General features: G+C 37.3%; 1 protein-coding gene across 1 annotated transcript; it reads right to left on the bottom strand.

Annotated features, from left to right (window-relative positions):
• Positions 1-9213: 9213 nt before the first annotated feature.
• LOC110926248 (BTB/POZ domain-containing protein At1g50280) lies at positions 9214-15476 on the bottom strand. The gene is made up of 3 exons (XM_022170002.2): positions 15148-15476; positions 13941-15056; positions 9214-9952 (listed from the first exon to the last, which is right to left on the bottom strand). The coding sequence occupies exons 1-3, from the start codon at positions 15211-15213 to the stop codon at positions 9431-9433; spliced, it is 1704 nt and encodes a 567-aa protein (XP_022025694.1). The 5' UTR covers positions 15214-15476; the 3' UTR covers positions 9214-9430.
• Positions 15477-16976: the final 1500 nt, after the last annotated feature.

The following is a 16976-nucleotide window of genomic DNA, read 5'->3' as shown; positions in this document are numbered from 1 at the left end:
CAGGGCTTGTGCGATCGGTTGTGTTGTGCGATCGGTTCGAATTATATACTACATACATTCGTTTCACATAATCACATAACATTACATTCAATTAATCATTCAGGTTCACATAATCATATATCGTTCAAACGTGTTACATCAAAGTACACAAAGAGAGGTTTGAAATACGAGTTGTCACATTATCCCCAACTTGAAAGAAATTTCGTCCCAAAATTTAGCATGCGGTTACTGAGGAAGCTAGTTACGTTGTATAGTTTACTGGTTTTTCCTGGGGTGTCACATCATCCCCCCGTTGATTTGGAATTTCGTCCCGAAATTCCGTAGTAGCTTCAGCCTCAGTAGTAGTTGCATTGTTTTCGAACAACTGGGGATACTTGAGTTTCATTTGATTTTCTCGTTCCCAGGTGAACTCTGGGCCACGACGGGAGTTCCAACGAACTCGTACAAAGAGGTATTCTAGTGTGCTTGAGGACCTTGACATCATGGTCCGTGATTTCAACTAGTTCCTCGACAAATGGCAACTGATCGTCGATAGTGAGCTCCTTCAAAGGAACTATAAGGGTCTCATCTGACAGACACTTCTTCAGATTTGACACGTGAAAAACGTTGTGAACTCCACTAAGTTCTGCTGGTAGGTTCAGTTTGTAGGCCACCTTGCCTATTTTTTTCGATGATTTCGAACGGTCCGACATATCGCGGATTGAGCTTGCCTCGTTTGCAAAAACGAACTACACCTTTCCAAGGTGAAAGTTTGAGTAGCACTCGATCCCCAACCTGGAACTCGAGTGGTTTCCTGCGCCTATCAGCGTAGCTTTTCTGACGGTCACGAGCTGCCGCCATTCGTTGTCGTATCTGTGCGATTCTTTCCGTTGTGTCTACTATAAGTTCTGGACCCGTGATCTGACTATCACCCACCTCTGCCCAACAAAGAGGTGATCGGCATTTACGCCCGTACAATGCCTCAAATGGAGCGGCTTGAATGCCGGTGTGGTAACTGTTATTATACGAAAATTCCACCAAAGGGAGGTGTTTTTCCCAGCTGTTGTCGAAATCGATTACACATGCACGTAGCATGTCTTCTAGCGTTTGAATAGTGCGCTCAGACTGCCCATCCGTCTGAGGGTGATAAGCTGTGCTCATGTCTAATCGAGAGCCAAAAGATTTGTGCATCGCTTGCCAAAGCTCTGAAGTAAAGTGTGCATCACGATCGGAAATAATGGAGGTTGGTACCCTGTGCCTCGAAACTACTTCTTTTAAGTAAATGTCTGCTAAAGTAGAGAACTTGTCTGTTTCCTTGATAGCCAAGAAGTGTGCAGACTTAGTGAGTCGATCCACGATCACCCAAATAGTATCATTCCCACGTTGAGATCTAGGCAGGCCAGTAACAAAATCCATGGAAATTTGTTCCCATTTCCACTGTGGTATCCCTGGTTGTTGGAGTAGGCCTGATGGTTTCTGATATTCTGATTTGACTCTCGCACAAGTCAAACATTTGCTGACGTAAGTTGCTAAGTGGGCCTTCATGCTAGGCCACCAATATGTAGTTCTGAGATCGTGGTACATCTTATCCGAACCTGGATGTACTGAGTAGCGAGACTTATGTGTTTCATCCATCACTAGCTCGCGTAAGTTTCCATAATGTGGGACCTAAATGCGTTCTGTTACATAGTAGGCGCCGTCTTCCTTTTGTTCTAGTCGTTGCCTTGAGCCGCGTAAGGCTTCAGCCCTGACGTTTTCTGGTTTCAATGCTTCTACCTGAGCATCTCGTATCTGTGCAGGAAGACCGGACTGAATGGTAAGTTGTAACGCTCGTACACGTCTAGGTTCATTATCTTTTCGACTGAGGGCGTCAGCCACAACATTGGCTTTGCCAGGATGGTACTTGATCGCGCATTCGTAACCGTTCAGTAGTTCGACCCATCGACGTTGTCGCATGTTTAATTCCTTCTGTTTGATGATATGCTTGAGACTCCTGTGATCGGTGTAAATAGTGTACTTGGTACCGTACAGGTAATGTCTCCATATCTTGAGCGCGAAAACAACAGCTCCCAGCCCCAAATCGTGTGTAGTATAGTTCCGTTCGTGAATCTTAAGTTGGCACGAGGCGTACGCAATGACCTTATCCCGTTGCATCAATACGCAACCAAGACCCTGTATTGATGCGTCACAATAAACCACGAAATCGTCTGTGCCCTCTGGCAGGGAAAGAATAGGTGCGCTACAGAGTCTATCCTTTAAGTGCTGAAAAGCTGTTTCCTGTGTGTTACCCCAACGATAGGTGACACCCTTCTGTGTCAGTAGAGTAAGCGGCTGCGCAATCTTTGAGAAGTCTTTAATGAACCTTCTGTAGTAGCCCGCCAAACCCAAGAGTTGGCGGATTTCCGTTGGTGCACGTGGTGCAGGCCAGTTCTTGATCGAGTCGAATTTGGATGGATCAACATGAATCCCATCCTAGTTTACCACGTGGCCTAGGAAAAGGACTTCACGAAGCCAGAAGTCGCGTTTCGAGAATTTTGCATACAATTGCTTTGTTCGAATGAGTTCCAAGATAAGTCGTAGATGCTGCTCGTGTTCCTCCTGACTCTTGGAGTAGATCAGGGCGTCGTCGATGAGAACAAGTGACACATTCATTTGGTTAGACTAGGTTCGAACGTCGAGTCTGAGAATCCATATCGATCGTATCAAGTCCAAAGTTTAGTACATGTATAACCCAATGCTCGTCGAGTGATATTCGTAGAGTGTAACTTGTCCAAGCGAGTGTCGTCGGGATTGTTGTTAGGATCACTGAATCCCAAAAGTATATCATGCATTGGTGTGGCAACATAAGAAAGAGTAGCCTCATTCGGTGGGAAAGCGTTTAAGAATCCACAGCAATGGTTTACTTGATATTGAATGTACAGCTGGCTGCACGCCATTTGGATATAGTTAAGATAAAGTATGTCGTTGACTACATATTGTTGTCATGGGGTTAAATCAATCAGAACAAGAACTTAACATAGCAGCATTGTTATCGTACAATCGTGTAGCGTTAAGTTTCACTGTGACTCCCACTAGGAGTCGTTGGATTCGCCCCCATGTGAAGGAGGGACAATTTACCTAAATCCATGAACTTAGGTGTGTGTGTGTGTGTTTCGCCAAGTAAGTAACCAAGTCGGGGGGGGGGGTTCCTTAAGTCATGCAACTGACTCCAAAGTGCGTCTGCGTATCCATGAGGTTCCAAGGAAAGACGGGTAAGCGCATTCAAGAGGGTATAATCATAACGACATTACACCACCATTCTCAAGGTTTCGTGGAGTGATCACCAATGATCAGGAGTCAGTCCTTCCAATTTCTCTAGGCTAGAGAGTGTTTACTTCAGTGGCTCGTCATGGGGGAGAGAGATCGTAACGTTACTGTGGTAAGGGTGTGATGGTTTAGTCTAAGCCAATGGTAGAAAGCGGACATACTAACAATCAATAATCATGAGTCGGTGCATGAGCTAGCGCAAAGATTTCGCATAAGCAAGAAAACTATCACGAAGTAGAGTACGTCTCTTGTTGGGTAAGGTGGGTCATGCAAACGTAAAATTTATCGTGCTCGCTGGTAGGTCGATTGATCCATAACTCCGTCCTCAAACGTCTTGAAGACTATATCACCAGCAACGACATCCATTCACCAGGTTGGGTATACGAGAGAGCTAATCAAGTAGAATGAGAATAAACCATCCAACAGGGTAGTGAGGTAGTCTCGTGTTGGGTGAAAATCGTGGTATGGTTGTTGGCGTTTCATTACATTGGTTGCCAAATCGAGATAACAGGGAGTTACCGAGGTTCATACGAAGAATCGAGTGTAAACAAGGGTCCATCGATAACTGAAGATTTCAACCAGTTAACCTGCTGTCTAGAAACAATTTCCAGTAGTGGTATATGGCGGCATGGCACAAAAAGGGAAGTTCGTTGCATCACGGTTGCAAAGGTATATCACTTGTCCAAAACAGAATTTGGTTGGTAGGGTTGCTAGTTGCAACACGACGAACGCGTGTAACTGTGGCTGCTTCGTTTCTGGTATAGACGACCAGTGGAGATGATAAGGTTGGTCAACAGGATGCGTGGGTGTAGTTCTCCTAATCCCATGTTCATTCGAGTCGGTCCTGGTCTACGTGGTTGTTGGCGTACAAGCCGGATATACGGAAGGTCAAGTTGCGACGTCATGTCGAGATAAGCATACAAATAGATAGAATGCATAAACAGTCGTAGCAGGGTGACGAGCAATTAGAAAGGGGTTTGACCACCTCTTATCAAGTAGTTAAACGTTTGTGTGCCACATGGGGCGCAATAGGGATAACAGGCAATATGCTACTGTTCTAATAATTATACCATAGACCACACATCATGCAAAAGAACCCCTAGTAGGTAGGCAATATCAACTTAAATCACATTATCTAAAGTATTGAGTCTTGCACGTGGAGCGAAGCGTCGTTGTGGATCGTTGAGCACTGTACAGGTTATAGTCTGGTTTTAACAAAAACTTTTTCCCCTTATTAAAACCAAGTTCACTATAACCAATGGCTCTGATACCAATCTGTCACACCCCCAAAATCCACACGCGGAGTATCACCGCTTGGAGGCGTGACTGACCAGGATCAAGCCACCAATCATATTGAACAATGTAAGTAGTAAATATAATTTAACCAAACAATATGAAAGGTGTTCAAAACCAAAACATAGTTAAGTGTTTAGCAGAAGCATAATTGTAAAACCCAATGTAAGTATTAAGTACGAAATAAAGTAATGTACTTAGCATGGCACACACTGCCATGTCCCACAACGACCGCACCTCCCTGTGCAAGCTCCATGAGTACCTAACGACCTGCAAGGCATGTAGCAACGAACCAACAACAAAGTTGAGCGAGTTCACAGTGGGTTGTTTAGTTATAGCATTCGTTTCGTAAACCGTATGTTCGTTTGTAACCCATGTATCGTGTTAATTAGTATCGCGGTCTCCCAGACATGTTTGCGAAGATTAGTGGGGGCTTCCCATGTATTACTAGACCACGCGTATCGACCGCTACGAAAATGTAAGAGGTGCCCTAAGTCAATGTCTATCAGCATTGACCCTTTTTCCCATAGTCCATTAGTACACGCCCGTCCGACTGGCACGGTGTGAGGTTTGTTAAACCTAATAGCGCTATTAACTAATGACCCGCTCGCCATAGGCCTCGGCGATTAAGTCGATAAATGAGGGACTTAAAGTGATAGAGTTGATGGTCTTATGATCGTACGTATCCTGTTGTATGGGGAATACGCAAGTTTGTAGTTACCGTTCAGTATCTTTAACCCATTCCCAACCCTTGGGAATCCCATGCCTTGGATAGAGTGTGAACTCACCTTTGTTTGCTCGGCAGATACACGAAAAGGTTACTTGAGCTATAAGTGGTCTACCACGTCCTAACATGGTTACCATACAAGTCAGGTCTAGGTTCAAGTAGTGCACATAAGTTTACACGGAACTAACAAGTCAAGAACACGTATTGATCATGGCAACCCTTAACAGTCAAGTATATATAACATATTCATACTTGTGCGATTCAAAAGATTGGGCTCGCACAAGTCTAACAGTCTTGTGCGATTCACCCATTGAAGCCCAAAGATACCCGGCCCAACATGTTGTGCGTTCAGCACAGCCTTGTGCGATCCACAACATGTTGTGCGATCCAACATAAACGCGACCCAAATAGTTAAAGCCCAAACATAAATGTACATGGCCCAAACGACAACAAACAGTGATCTTGTGCGGCTCATTAGAGCTTGTGCGATCCAAATAACCTTGTGCGATTGAGGTTTATCTTGTGCGACTAGGTTTTGGGCTTTAGGGCCCAAATCAACATAACAAAGTCCAACAGTGTGTGTGTGTGGCCCAAGCCTTGTGCGATCGGCACTGTCTTGTGCGATCCACAAGGTCTTGTGCGATCATGCTGTTTCAAATTGTGCTGTGAGCTTTAAGCAGTTGCACCAAGCTTGTGCGACTGCCTTGTGCGACCAGTCCCTTGTGTGATCCAACTAAGTCTTGTGCATTCAAGGGTGGCCTTGTGCGATTAGACTTATCATACGGAATTTATGGAAATCAGAAATATACTCCCTTAAATCATGCAATCAGTTATTCAATTTCCATTTACTTAATTACCAATCGACAACCAACAGTTTCCAATCATATATTGATCGATCAACAAGAGTTTTTAGCATCAAATCTCTATGAACCCTAATCATGATTCAAGCTTGAACAACATCTTAAAGCATTCAAACTATTAGATTTAAAGCTTTCAACACCACAAGCAAACCATCCGAAATACAGAAACATAACAGCCGACTTACATATAATCGGTTCTAGATCATCATCATACAAATCCGATTTATATGAACATTATCAATTACACATGTGAGCCGATTATTATGAACAGTAGGATTTAACAATTTATATATATCATGTTCAATCCCAAGATATCACCAAATCATCATGTAAAGCATATATATATATGTATATATATATATATATATATACAACATCATGCAACATACAATCAATTAACAACAAAACACTAAAACACTAACTGGATTAAATGATTGGAACAAGGAAGACCTCGGGTGAGTAAGGGGCTGCCGTCGGCTTCGAGAGAGAGAGGGAGAGGTATTAGGGTTTGGTGTGTGCTCTTGATTTGCAAATAAAGAGGAAACAAAACCCTCAACAAGGTTTTGTGTTGGTTATATATGGGAGTGGCTGAAACCCCTAATGGGCTGTCCATTCGGTTCGAGTTCAAGAGGAATGGGCCGAACCCAAACTTGGGCTGCCCTTTTGATTCGAGTACAAGTTGTGCGGCCCAACAGGGCTTGTGCGATCGGGTTGTGTTGTGCGATCGGTTCGAATTATATACTACATACATTCGTTTCACATAATCACATAACATTACATTCAATTAATCATTCAAGTTCACATAATCATATATCGTTCAAACGTGTTACATCAAAGTACACAAAGAGAGGTTTGAAATACGAGTTGTCACAGTATAGGTTCTTTATTGAGCATCCACGGTGGTAAAATTTTTAAATCTCCACAATCTAACACCTCAGCGCTACATCAGATTTCCAAACTTCTTTAAAAAACCTTCACGTTCTCAACAATGTACAAACTTTCACAAACTCCATTAAAATAATAAAACTATATATATATAATTGTTTGTGAGAGGGGAGGGCCCAACGTCTGTCCAAAATTCCAAACTTTGGTTCGAAAATCCAACGAGGGCCGCTTTCACAATGTGTGCAGACGAGGTGAGGGTGTCCACTTCTTGTCCACGTAATCCGGATGTCTGGATTTACCCACATTGTCGGTGCTCTTAATTAAAGTGGAAAGACCTGGGTCCTAACTCAGGCAAGGGATGTATATATTTGAGTTTGGAGGTTTTGCTTAGGGGATTCCTTGGTATTGGCCTCGATATCTAGGAGTCTCTTAGGTAGTGACGTTAAAAAAAAGTAATTCCATGTGACATAACCAAAGATACCCGCGATGTGACAACCTATGTCATAACACACAAGTACGGGAGAAAATAAAGTTTGTTATCATCAATACTGCTATATATAAATTACTTTTCCAACTGGTCCGACATATATATAATCCTATTTGCATGTTAATAGAAGCAAAATCATTATGTACAAGGAAGAAGAATCAAAAGAAGTTTGCAGAAGATATGATTGCACATGCATTCCCACAATCATAAACTTGTCCTGAATAAAGAGTGATGAGTCAATTCAATTCCAGATAATTGCAAAAAGAAGTGACAAAAAAACAAAAGTTAATATTCAAGAAAAGGAAGAACAATGTAAACAAGACCCACATGTACCATATTTAAGTAAATGATATCCTCCATTCACATGGCACATTCTGTGATCCAAATTCTATAGCAAAAGGATAAGCCAATTGTTGATCAAGGGATAATGTTTAGGAGTGCTAAATGGGTCGTGTTTGTGGGGTGGAGGGTTCAACCCGACCCAAACCCGAAAATTTTAGACGAACCCGAACACGAACCGAACCCGAAAATTGTGCCATACATATGAACTCAAACACGACCTAAATATTTGCGGGTTGACCCGAACACAACCCATTCAACCTGAAAGTTTTTTTTTTTAATTTTTTTTTTTGCAAATTGATATATTAAAATCAAAATTCTACTAAGAAACACAAATTAATGTATATAACACAAGTACATTTTAATTATAAAATCTTATGTTAATTTCTTTTAAAGGATATTATTATGGCATAAAATACACACCCAATTTAATTTATGACAAAATATATTGTAAAAAAAAAAAAATAAAACATAATATAAATGGGTTAAACGGGTCAATCCACCAACCTGACCGGTTTGACCTGAAGCCGACCCATTTAGCGCAGGTTCAACCTGAAAATGACCCGAACCCGTTTAGACTAAACTCAAACCCACGAATTTCGTGTTAGATTGTGTTGTGTTTTCGGGTCATGTCAGAAATTTACACCTCTACTAATGCTTTAAAACATTTGTTTTCTCATACATTACACTTGGTGGACATGTTAACAAATACATAATACATATTATGACAACCATTTCAAATGTAATCAATCAAGATGCAAACAATCATAAATACATACAAGCTAACCAAACATTAGTATATCACTATCATGACTTCAATAATTGAGATCAAAACTCACTTTCACCTTGCATACATCCAAGAAAACACCCCATAAATTTGAATGGACTTTTGATGACTAGTCACTATATTGGAGTTTTGTACCACGGAATCGTTCATGAGACATATGATCTTTGGTACATAGGACATTGGTCGGATATTGGTGGACCAGAGGCTACCATTTCTTTTTAAAGTTACATTAGTCCTTCAAAATGTCTTAAAACTTGTTTAAATAAAATAAAAAATAGGCTTTTTATGTATAGAACTCATGTATGAAAATAGAGGGCCTACCTTGATTCTAAAAATATCTATTAAGAGATGTATCTAACGTCGTCACTTTCTTATAGTTTTGGCTTCTCAGATTGTTATAAATATAAAACTAGAAACAAATAATTGCGACGCGGTGGAAAAGTTTTAGTTTTATCATTAAACATGTGACTTAATACCTTAGCTTGAAACGTTTTAAATCTTTAACATTCACATGTCGACGCATCTTTGATAATTCTTCAAATCACTCAAGGAAACCCGAATAAAGGATTTATTACCCGTTTTACTTGCCTATATACAAGAAATCAAACCGACGACTCCAAATGGGAAGCCATTTGGATCAAACCCGGGTTTCAAGCAATCAATATACATAAATATCACACTCATAACACTTTCTTATATATAGGCTTGAACACCAACAAAAAAGACCGAAAAAAAAACCAAATTAAAACCCGAAAACTTCAACCGGGTTAACACAATCTTGGCAATGGTCTACCATGAGATGAACCCGAGAGCATGACTCGATCACCCTTAACCATTTTAGACATTTGACCCTTCATCTCCCTACAAACTTTCTCCAACTCCACCACCCTCCATTGCATTTTTTGCAAGTTTAGTTTAACCACCCCATCATCAAGCTCCTTATCTTGATCATATCTTGAGCTAGTTCTAGAGCTGTGATCCGCTGAGTCGTATTGAAGATGATCATGGGCGCCGTTGTTGTTGTAGAGGACCATGAGTTCTCTACTGCTTTTGGTCAACGGAGTTTGGTGATTATGATCGTTAATATTAATGTAGGAGTAATCTTGATGATGATCGTTTGTATAAACTGTTGGTATGTTGGAATGTTGTGAAACAAGTGCTTGGACTGCAATTCTTGGTGGGATTCTAGGGTTTTTGGCTAAGTCTTTGCATGCTTCTAAGCTTAGCTTCTCGTAATTTAAACACCTACATAACCTTGATCTTTCTTCCAATGATAGACATGGGTGTGACTGCATGCAGATTCAAACAACTTATACTTAGAAATATAGCAAAGAACGAAACCAACTCGGGTTCAATTAAATGAACCCATTGAGTATAAGTTGTACCACTAGTAATTAGTACACCGACATATTGTACTAATTTAAATTAGTGGTATTTTCTGCGCTCCATAACAGGGATTTGGTCTCTATCAGTTTGGTTCGTTGCGTTGAACAAAAACATCAAATATATTTGATCTTTATTGCAGACAAAAATAAGCACGTCACAACGGTATATTCAAAAAATAAGGATTTATATTATATTAGTTGAAAAGCAACTATATCTAATTCGTGATGTAGCTTAAATGACACATATGTTTGTACTTCGATCACTTATACATTACTTTTCAAACTCGGTATTATAAACCTATAAATAAGCAAAATATTTGTGCTTATAATTGTTGTACTCTTGGCTTTGAGAGTTTTACAAAAAAATTTTTGGAATTTTCCTTTCTAGCCCTAAGGTTTCAATCTTTGACAATTTAAGTCTAAAGTTTTAATCTTTGATAATTTAATCCTTTGATTAATTTGATTTTTCAATTCTAATTCAAAAGTTTCATTTTTTTGCAATTTAACCCCTTTGATTTTTTTTTTTACTTTTAACTCAATACTTTTCATCATTTGCAACTTTGGTCCATTATACTTTTCATCTTTCGCAAGTTTTCCGTTTAACGTTTCGTTCTAGATTTTCCGAGTTAACACGCCGCAACGTGTGTGTGCGGTTGAAAGTTTTTTCATCTACTTTTTCCCATTTGACAGGCCCGTCACAACGCGTCTATTTTCCCCGTTTGATAGATCTGTCGCAACGCGCAGGTCATAGATCGACTCAGTTATTCTTTTCTATGTTTTACACACAGGCTCGCGGTCATGTAAGAAACATTTGTCTTTCATCTAATATGATATATAACTAACGAATCCTCCGCCGCATTGCGGCAGGTGGTAACTCTAGTTGAGAAATTTACATATAGACGTAGACAATTATAAACACGTCATAACGGCATACTCAAAATTTTTATAAGCTATCGTATCTTACAACTATAAGCGAAAAACATAATATGCTCAAAAATAGTAGTAATAATAATAATAAAATTCCTATCGCCATACCAATTTAAATGGTAGCTATAATATAATGAGATAGAAATAAATTTTATAACTAATACTGAATTTTGGTGTGTACGTACAAATACAAATGAAATCTGTGTTAAAAAGTAGGTCGTGGCGGGCAACAAGAGAAAATCATGTGGCTTCCACTGGATTCTTCGGCCATTTACTAGTTGACAGACAGAGACAAACTGTCACCTAAACACCCAGTTACTCATTTTTATTCCTTTTCCCTCAATCACGTTCGTATCATTTTTTCACCATCTAATACTTAAAATAATAACCATCTTTTAATTCAAAAGATGCTAAGAATATTAGAGCAGATAGATAGAGGGTGTGGTTTAAAGCCCTAGTGGCTTTATTACGCCACGTAAGCGTCACATAGGCGATACATAAGCAGGGAGCTTTATCGCTAACTTACTCGATGTGTAATAACGCCCCTTATAAAGCCCATTTTTTAACTATATTAAAAAAAAGATAAATTTATTATTACAGAAGTTTAGGAATCAGCTAAAAGTTAGTAATTTTAATAAACTATTTATAAAACTTAGCTATTATGTACTAACTTTCACTTTAATTTATATGGCATAACATAAAACAAGTAGCAAAGTAACGAACTGGGCCACTCATAATCTACTCAAAATCGATCCGTTAGAATATGAATTAGGACCATTTTAAATTAGCTTGAACTCAATTTGCATATATCGTCTTTAATTAGCTTGAGCTCAAGTTTCATATATCGATTTTAAATTAGCTTGAGTTCAATTTATATTTAATATAATAAGTTTTACGATATGTAAATATTATAAAAGTAATTAACTGATATACTTTTTGTTATTCGTATAAATCATAGTTATAATTGTATAAAAATAATTATACGTATCACATATAACATAAACAAAATAATAAAAGAGTTGGCAAATAACAAATTAGACGAACTCAAAGTTAAAAATTTCCCACAAGCCAAACTTGAGCCCAACCCTGTTAAAGTAGAATAAGTAACACTTTATATTTATAATTTTATAAATATATAGGTTAAGGCTTAGATAATTTATAAAAATAACATTTTATTCATCACAGATACTATCAAAACTTTATTAATGTGATATTACATGAAAATGAAATATAACATTATTTTGAAATTAAATATATAATAGTACTAGTTGAGAGTATATTCCAAACACTTGGTTAGCTTGAGGTGTCGGGTCCGTGACGGACTGAGTGTTCATGGGTGGCTGATTACTTTTATATCCTTAAAAGCATCTTTAACTAGTAAATTACGTTTGAACATTAAAATAATATAAAATAATATGAATAAAATTACTCTTCTTACTCTTCAGCCCACAATCTTCTAATATTTGTATAGATTATTATATGAACAAGAGCCGTTAAATATATATATGTGTGTGACAAGAAAAAGCCAAAACGGCAATAATGCCACCGCTAGGAATAAATTTGACGGGCAAGGAAAAACCATAAATTAATTATTAATAAAAAATGCAGAAAAATAAGTATTGTCAATATATTTCTAGACGGTAGATTATCAAATTTCAACCACTGCTATTAAAATATAGTTTAGCTATTCAATAAATATCATACATAAATTATTTATTAACATAAATTGAAAAAAAATTGTTATGGTCAATATATTTCAAGACGGTAGATTATTAAATTTGAAGCACTTCTACTACATTAGCATAAATAATAAAATCATTAAATATGTAAAAATAAACTAATTAACCGATTTATATAGGTTCACTTGTATATACTACAATTTCAAATATATAATATTTCCAAATAAATACACATATTCACTAGTGAAATGCCTAGTATTTTTTTTACAAATTATGTATTCATGAAGAAATATACATGCTTAATACTTGTACTTACCGGTGGATGAAAATCATGAAATAGTTTGTGTATGTATATATAATAGTTAATTTAATTTAATTATTAATCAAACATCTAAAGCCCGTCAAAAGTAAAAGACAATATAATTAATATAGAAATAGGCGTATCTTGTCACATCTCTTGTTGTTTACGTTTTGTCTCTATGCTCCTTAATCGCTATATTCGGTTCATGGTTTCCCTCGAGTTTTAAAATCTTTAGGTTAGCGGTTTTTATAAACATGGATCATATATCTAGATTTTTTTTCCCCAATTAAGATAGATATCAAATACTAAAAGTCACCAAAGTATGTACCAATTATAGCTTATATAATTATAAAAACATAGATTTTGTACACCAAATTATAGCTTATAAGAATAAGAATTATAAAAAAATTCGTTTGTTTTTTTAATTTAAAAGCTTTTAATATTGTTTCTGTTAAATTTGGTATAGATCATTAAAGTAAAAGACTTGTAGTATAGCAAAGTATGAAAAAAATATGTTTTTCCATATAAGATTGCGCATTTAAGTTTCATGATTGTATATTTAGAAGCATGATTAAGGGGTGTATGACTTATCAGGCGATAAAAATAAATTATGGGAAATTTATGAAAATGTCATTTGACCAACGTTCTTTACGAAAATGTCACGTTTATGCGTCCGTGTACGGACTCCTCCACATGGGAGGAGTTTGTGTGTCACCTTGAAGAGTCCATGAACGAGAATCTGACACGTGTCCTTTCAAATGTTGAAGAGTCCATCCCCGACGCATCACATGCACTCCCTGTCGCATCCCATGCCTCCCCGACGCATCCCTTGCATCCGGACGCATCCCATGTGGAGGAGTCCGTCCACAGACACATAAACGTGACATTTTCATTTTTCGTAAAAAACGTTGGTCAAATGACATTTTCGTAAATTTCCCTAAAAATAAACCGTAAAGTAAAAATGATTTGGAGTTAAAAGAATTACCTCAAGGTATATATCAATGGCTTTGTAGACCCCATCAAAGCAATCTCTTGCACAATCTGGTAAACTCTCAGCAACCCCTAAAAACTTTGATATCTTCAAACTCTGATCTGGAGCAATCTCCCCTAAATATTTATCAAGCAACCCCCCAACCTTCTTCATCCTTTCCAAACACACCCCCTCAACTTTATTACTCTCTCTTATCAACCTCAAAACAAGATTCACATCATACACCCCACTTGACCCACTATTACTCACCAACAAATCATCCACCTTTGCTTGATCAAGCATCCCACCAATCAACCTCTCCAACCCACCTCTACACTCTCTACTCAACCCAAACCCTGAAACAATCCTCAATACCCAAAATAACCCTCTACAAGAAAATGCACTTTTCCCCATCAAAACCACCCCATAAACTGCTGTGTCAGCAAGCCCACCATACTCACACTTTGAAAAAGCTTGTGTCTTTGACTGAGATGAGGTTTTTAGATAATGTAACAAGAATCTTGTGAGGGTTAAACTAGTGTTCTCATTACCATAACCACCTAAAGCTTTCACAAACCTTTCTATAACAAAAGGGGGCAAAATTGTCATGTCATCATACCACCATAAACCCTTAGAAGATGAACTAGAAGACAATCTTAACAAAGTACCTCCAGACTTTACAGTACTATCAGGTGAAGATGAAGATGATGATGATGGGATTAATAAACTGATATTGGAATCTGAATGTTGGGTTATCTTTAATATCAAATTAGATATGAGTTTATCGATGATACCAAACGAATCTGCGTATGTAAAGATCGGTGTGCAGCTCTTAAGACAGTCACGAACATCCTTAAACGACCAGTCGGATATCCGGTTGTAAAGATCGGTTGTTTTGGGTACGAGGGTGTCATTCATGGACAAAAAAACCGCACAACAATGAAGGAGTGATACGTTAGAGACCGTTATATCGATTTCGCCATTGTTGTAGCAAAATCTTGAGAATAATTCGAACCCATCTGACCCACCCGGGAAATCATGGATCTCTATACCCGTTTTTCTGATCTGGGTTCGTTTCTTTTCTTTCTTTATGAGCTTCCTTAGCTTCCCGGAAAATCTTGTTATGGTTTTCTGCAAGAAGTAAGAAACCCTAATTAGGTTTTCGAGGAATTTAATGAAACATGAAGAAAAACATGAAGTGAAGTGATGGTTTTATTATTACCTCGTGGATATAGAATGTTTGTTGACCATTAATATGGACCTGCAAGTCACAGAGGTCTGCTGCCATGGATGTGGTGGAAGTGAGAAGAGATGTGTGTAACTTAACTTAATTCATGGGTGTTTTTTGAGGACCACAACAATTATATGATGATGAAAAAAGAGTTGAGATCACGAGAGTATGCGTTGGCAGAAAACAAAGGTATATAGGTATAGGTATATGAATATGAATATCATGTTGTGTAGTGTAGCTTAGCACATGAACTATTAATTTGGCAACTATGATCTAGACTACCTATAATTAATTGTATATCCGTATATCCATATGTTTTTGAGTCACGGATTGGCGTTTTCTTTCCACTTAATTTATGGTGATATCAATTTGTTTTATTTTGAAAATAAAAGAAAAAGACAAGTGGGAAATATTATTGTTTTTGTTGTAAAATATAGGGTATAGGATGATATTTTTTAATATGTGATTTTTTTATGTGTTTATTGTATAAAAATGAAAAAAAATATAGATGGAAACTATGCATAATACATACTTACCAAGTTAAATCAAACTAAGATGTGTTGTTATGAATATAGGATTATAGGGTGCGTTCATTTTAGAAGCACTTTTAAGTAACAAAATATAAGTATCTAAGTATTGTGTTGTATACGTACGACACGTAATTTCTGATGTTTTAAAGAGAAAGAGAATGAGATAGACACTTAGATAACCGTATAACATGTTAAAGTTAAGATAAACGTATTTATACAAATCTTGAGCTACATTTGGTTGTCTTGAATGTCCCTTGTAAATGTATATGATAATTAATTTTTTATTAATTGATTTTTTTTTTCAATTAACTAAAACATTTGTATAATGAAAATATAAACCAACTTGTATTGATAAATTAATTAAATTTTCATTAATCGATTTTTTCAATTAACTAAATATCTCTACAAAATCAGGAAAATCTAAACCAACTTGTATATAGATTTTGTCTTAATAACCTATATCAGTAGGACAAGACATCGTTTCACGTTCATCCTTTCAATCAAACATTTGTTGGATGATCGTATTCAATTATTTAAAAGGGTAGTTTAGTAATACTTTTGATATAATGTTATTGTCTTGCTTTCTATTTGTTTGTATGCGCCCCCCCAAGAACATGCACTTTTGTTCATTCTTAACTTAACTTGCATCTCGTCTTTAACATTGTACCCCACGACAACCCACCCTAGTCACATCCATGTATAGCTTCCACATTCTAAAATCAAACTTTCTTTCAATGGGGTCTCTTTTTATTAACACCCATCTATAACTCATAACCTTCTCTTATTTGCTCATTATAAGACCACCATGCCATCATCATCAACAAATGCTCATTATCCTACCACCATCGTCATCAACAAATGCTCAAATTATCGCTTGTCGAAATCATGCATATGTCCCCACCTAGTGACGAACATTTTCACGTCTTTTGCATCTCTGACGCATTAATTACCAAAAAATTACCAAATTTATAATTCCTTCGTAAAAGGGCACACACATGATGTAACAACCCGACTTTTTGAAGTCAAAGTACAAGTCAAAGTCAAAGTCAAAGAAAGAAAAGATTGCTAATCAAATCTGTCAATCCTTGCTTAATTATTACTTGTACTCTCTAACTCGATAATCGCCGTATGTTAGTTACCGCTATTTTGTTTACGACTTGTAATTTGTGAAGTAACAATGCGATAAACGCAGTTAAAACGCCATTCTACTTAATGCTATCTCATCGCTATCGCATCGCAACTTGAATCGCAGTTATGGATATTGTTTTACGTGTGTGTGTAATTATATGC

Source organism: Helianthus annuus, chromosome 17 (genome assembly GCF_002127325.2).
Source record: "Helianthus annuus cultivar XRQ/B chromosome 17, HanXRQr2.0-SUNRISE, whole genome shotgun sequence".
Classification (NCBI taxonomy): Eukaryota; Viridiplantae; Streptophyta; class Magnoliopsida; order Asterales; family Asteraceae; genus Helianthus; species Helianthus annuus.
This window is presented reverse-complemented; position numbering and strand designations above follow the sequence as displayed.

Bases quoted from the DNA above. Each gene is read 5' to 3' on its own strand.
- LOC110926248 (XM_022170002.2), bottom strand. From the start codon at position 15,213: ATGGCAGCAGACCTCTGTGACTTGCAGGTCCATATTAATGGTCAACAA. The intron at 15,057-15,147 runs GTAATAATAAAA...TACTTCTTGCAG, and splicing joins AAACATTCTATATCCACGAG to AAAACCATAACAAGATTTTC. The intron at 9,953-13,940 runs GTAATTCTTTTA...ATCTGCATGCAG, and splicing joins CCATTGATATATACCTTGAG to TCACACCCATGTCTATCATT.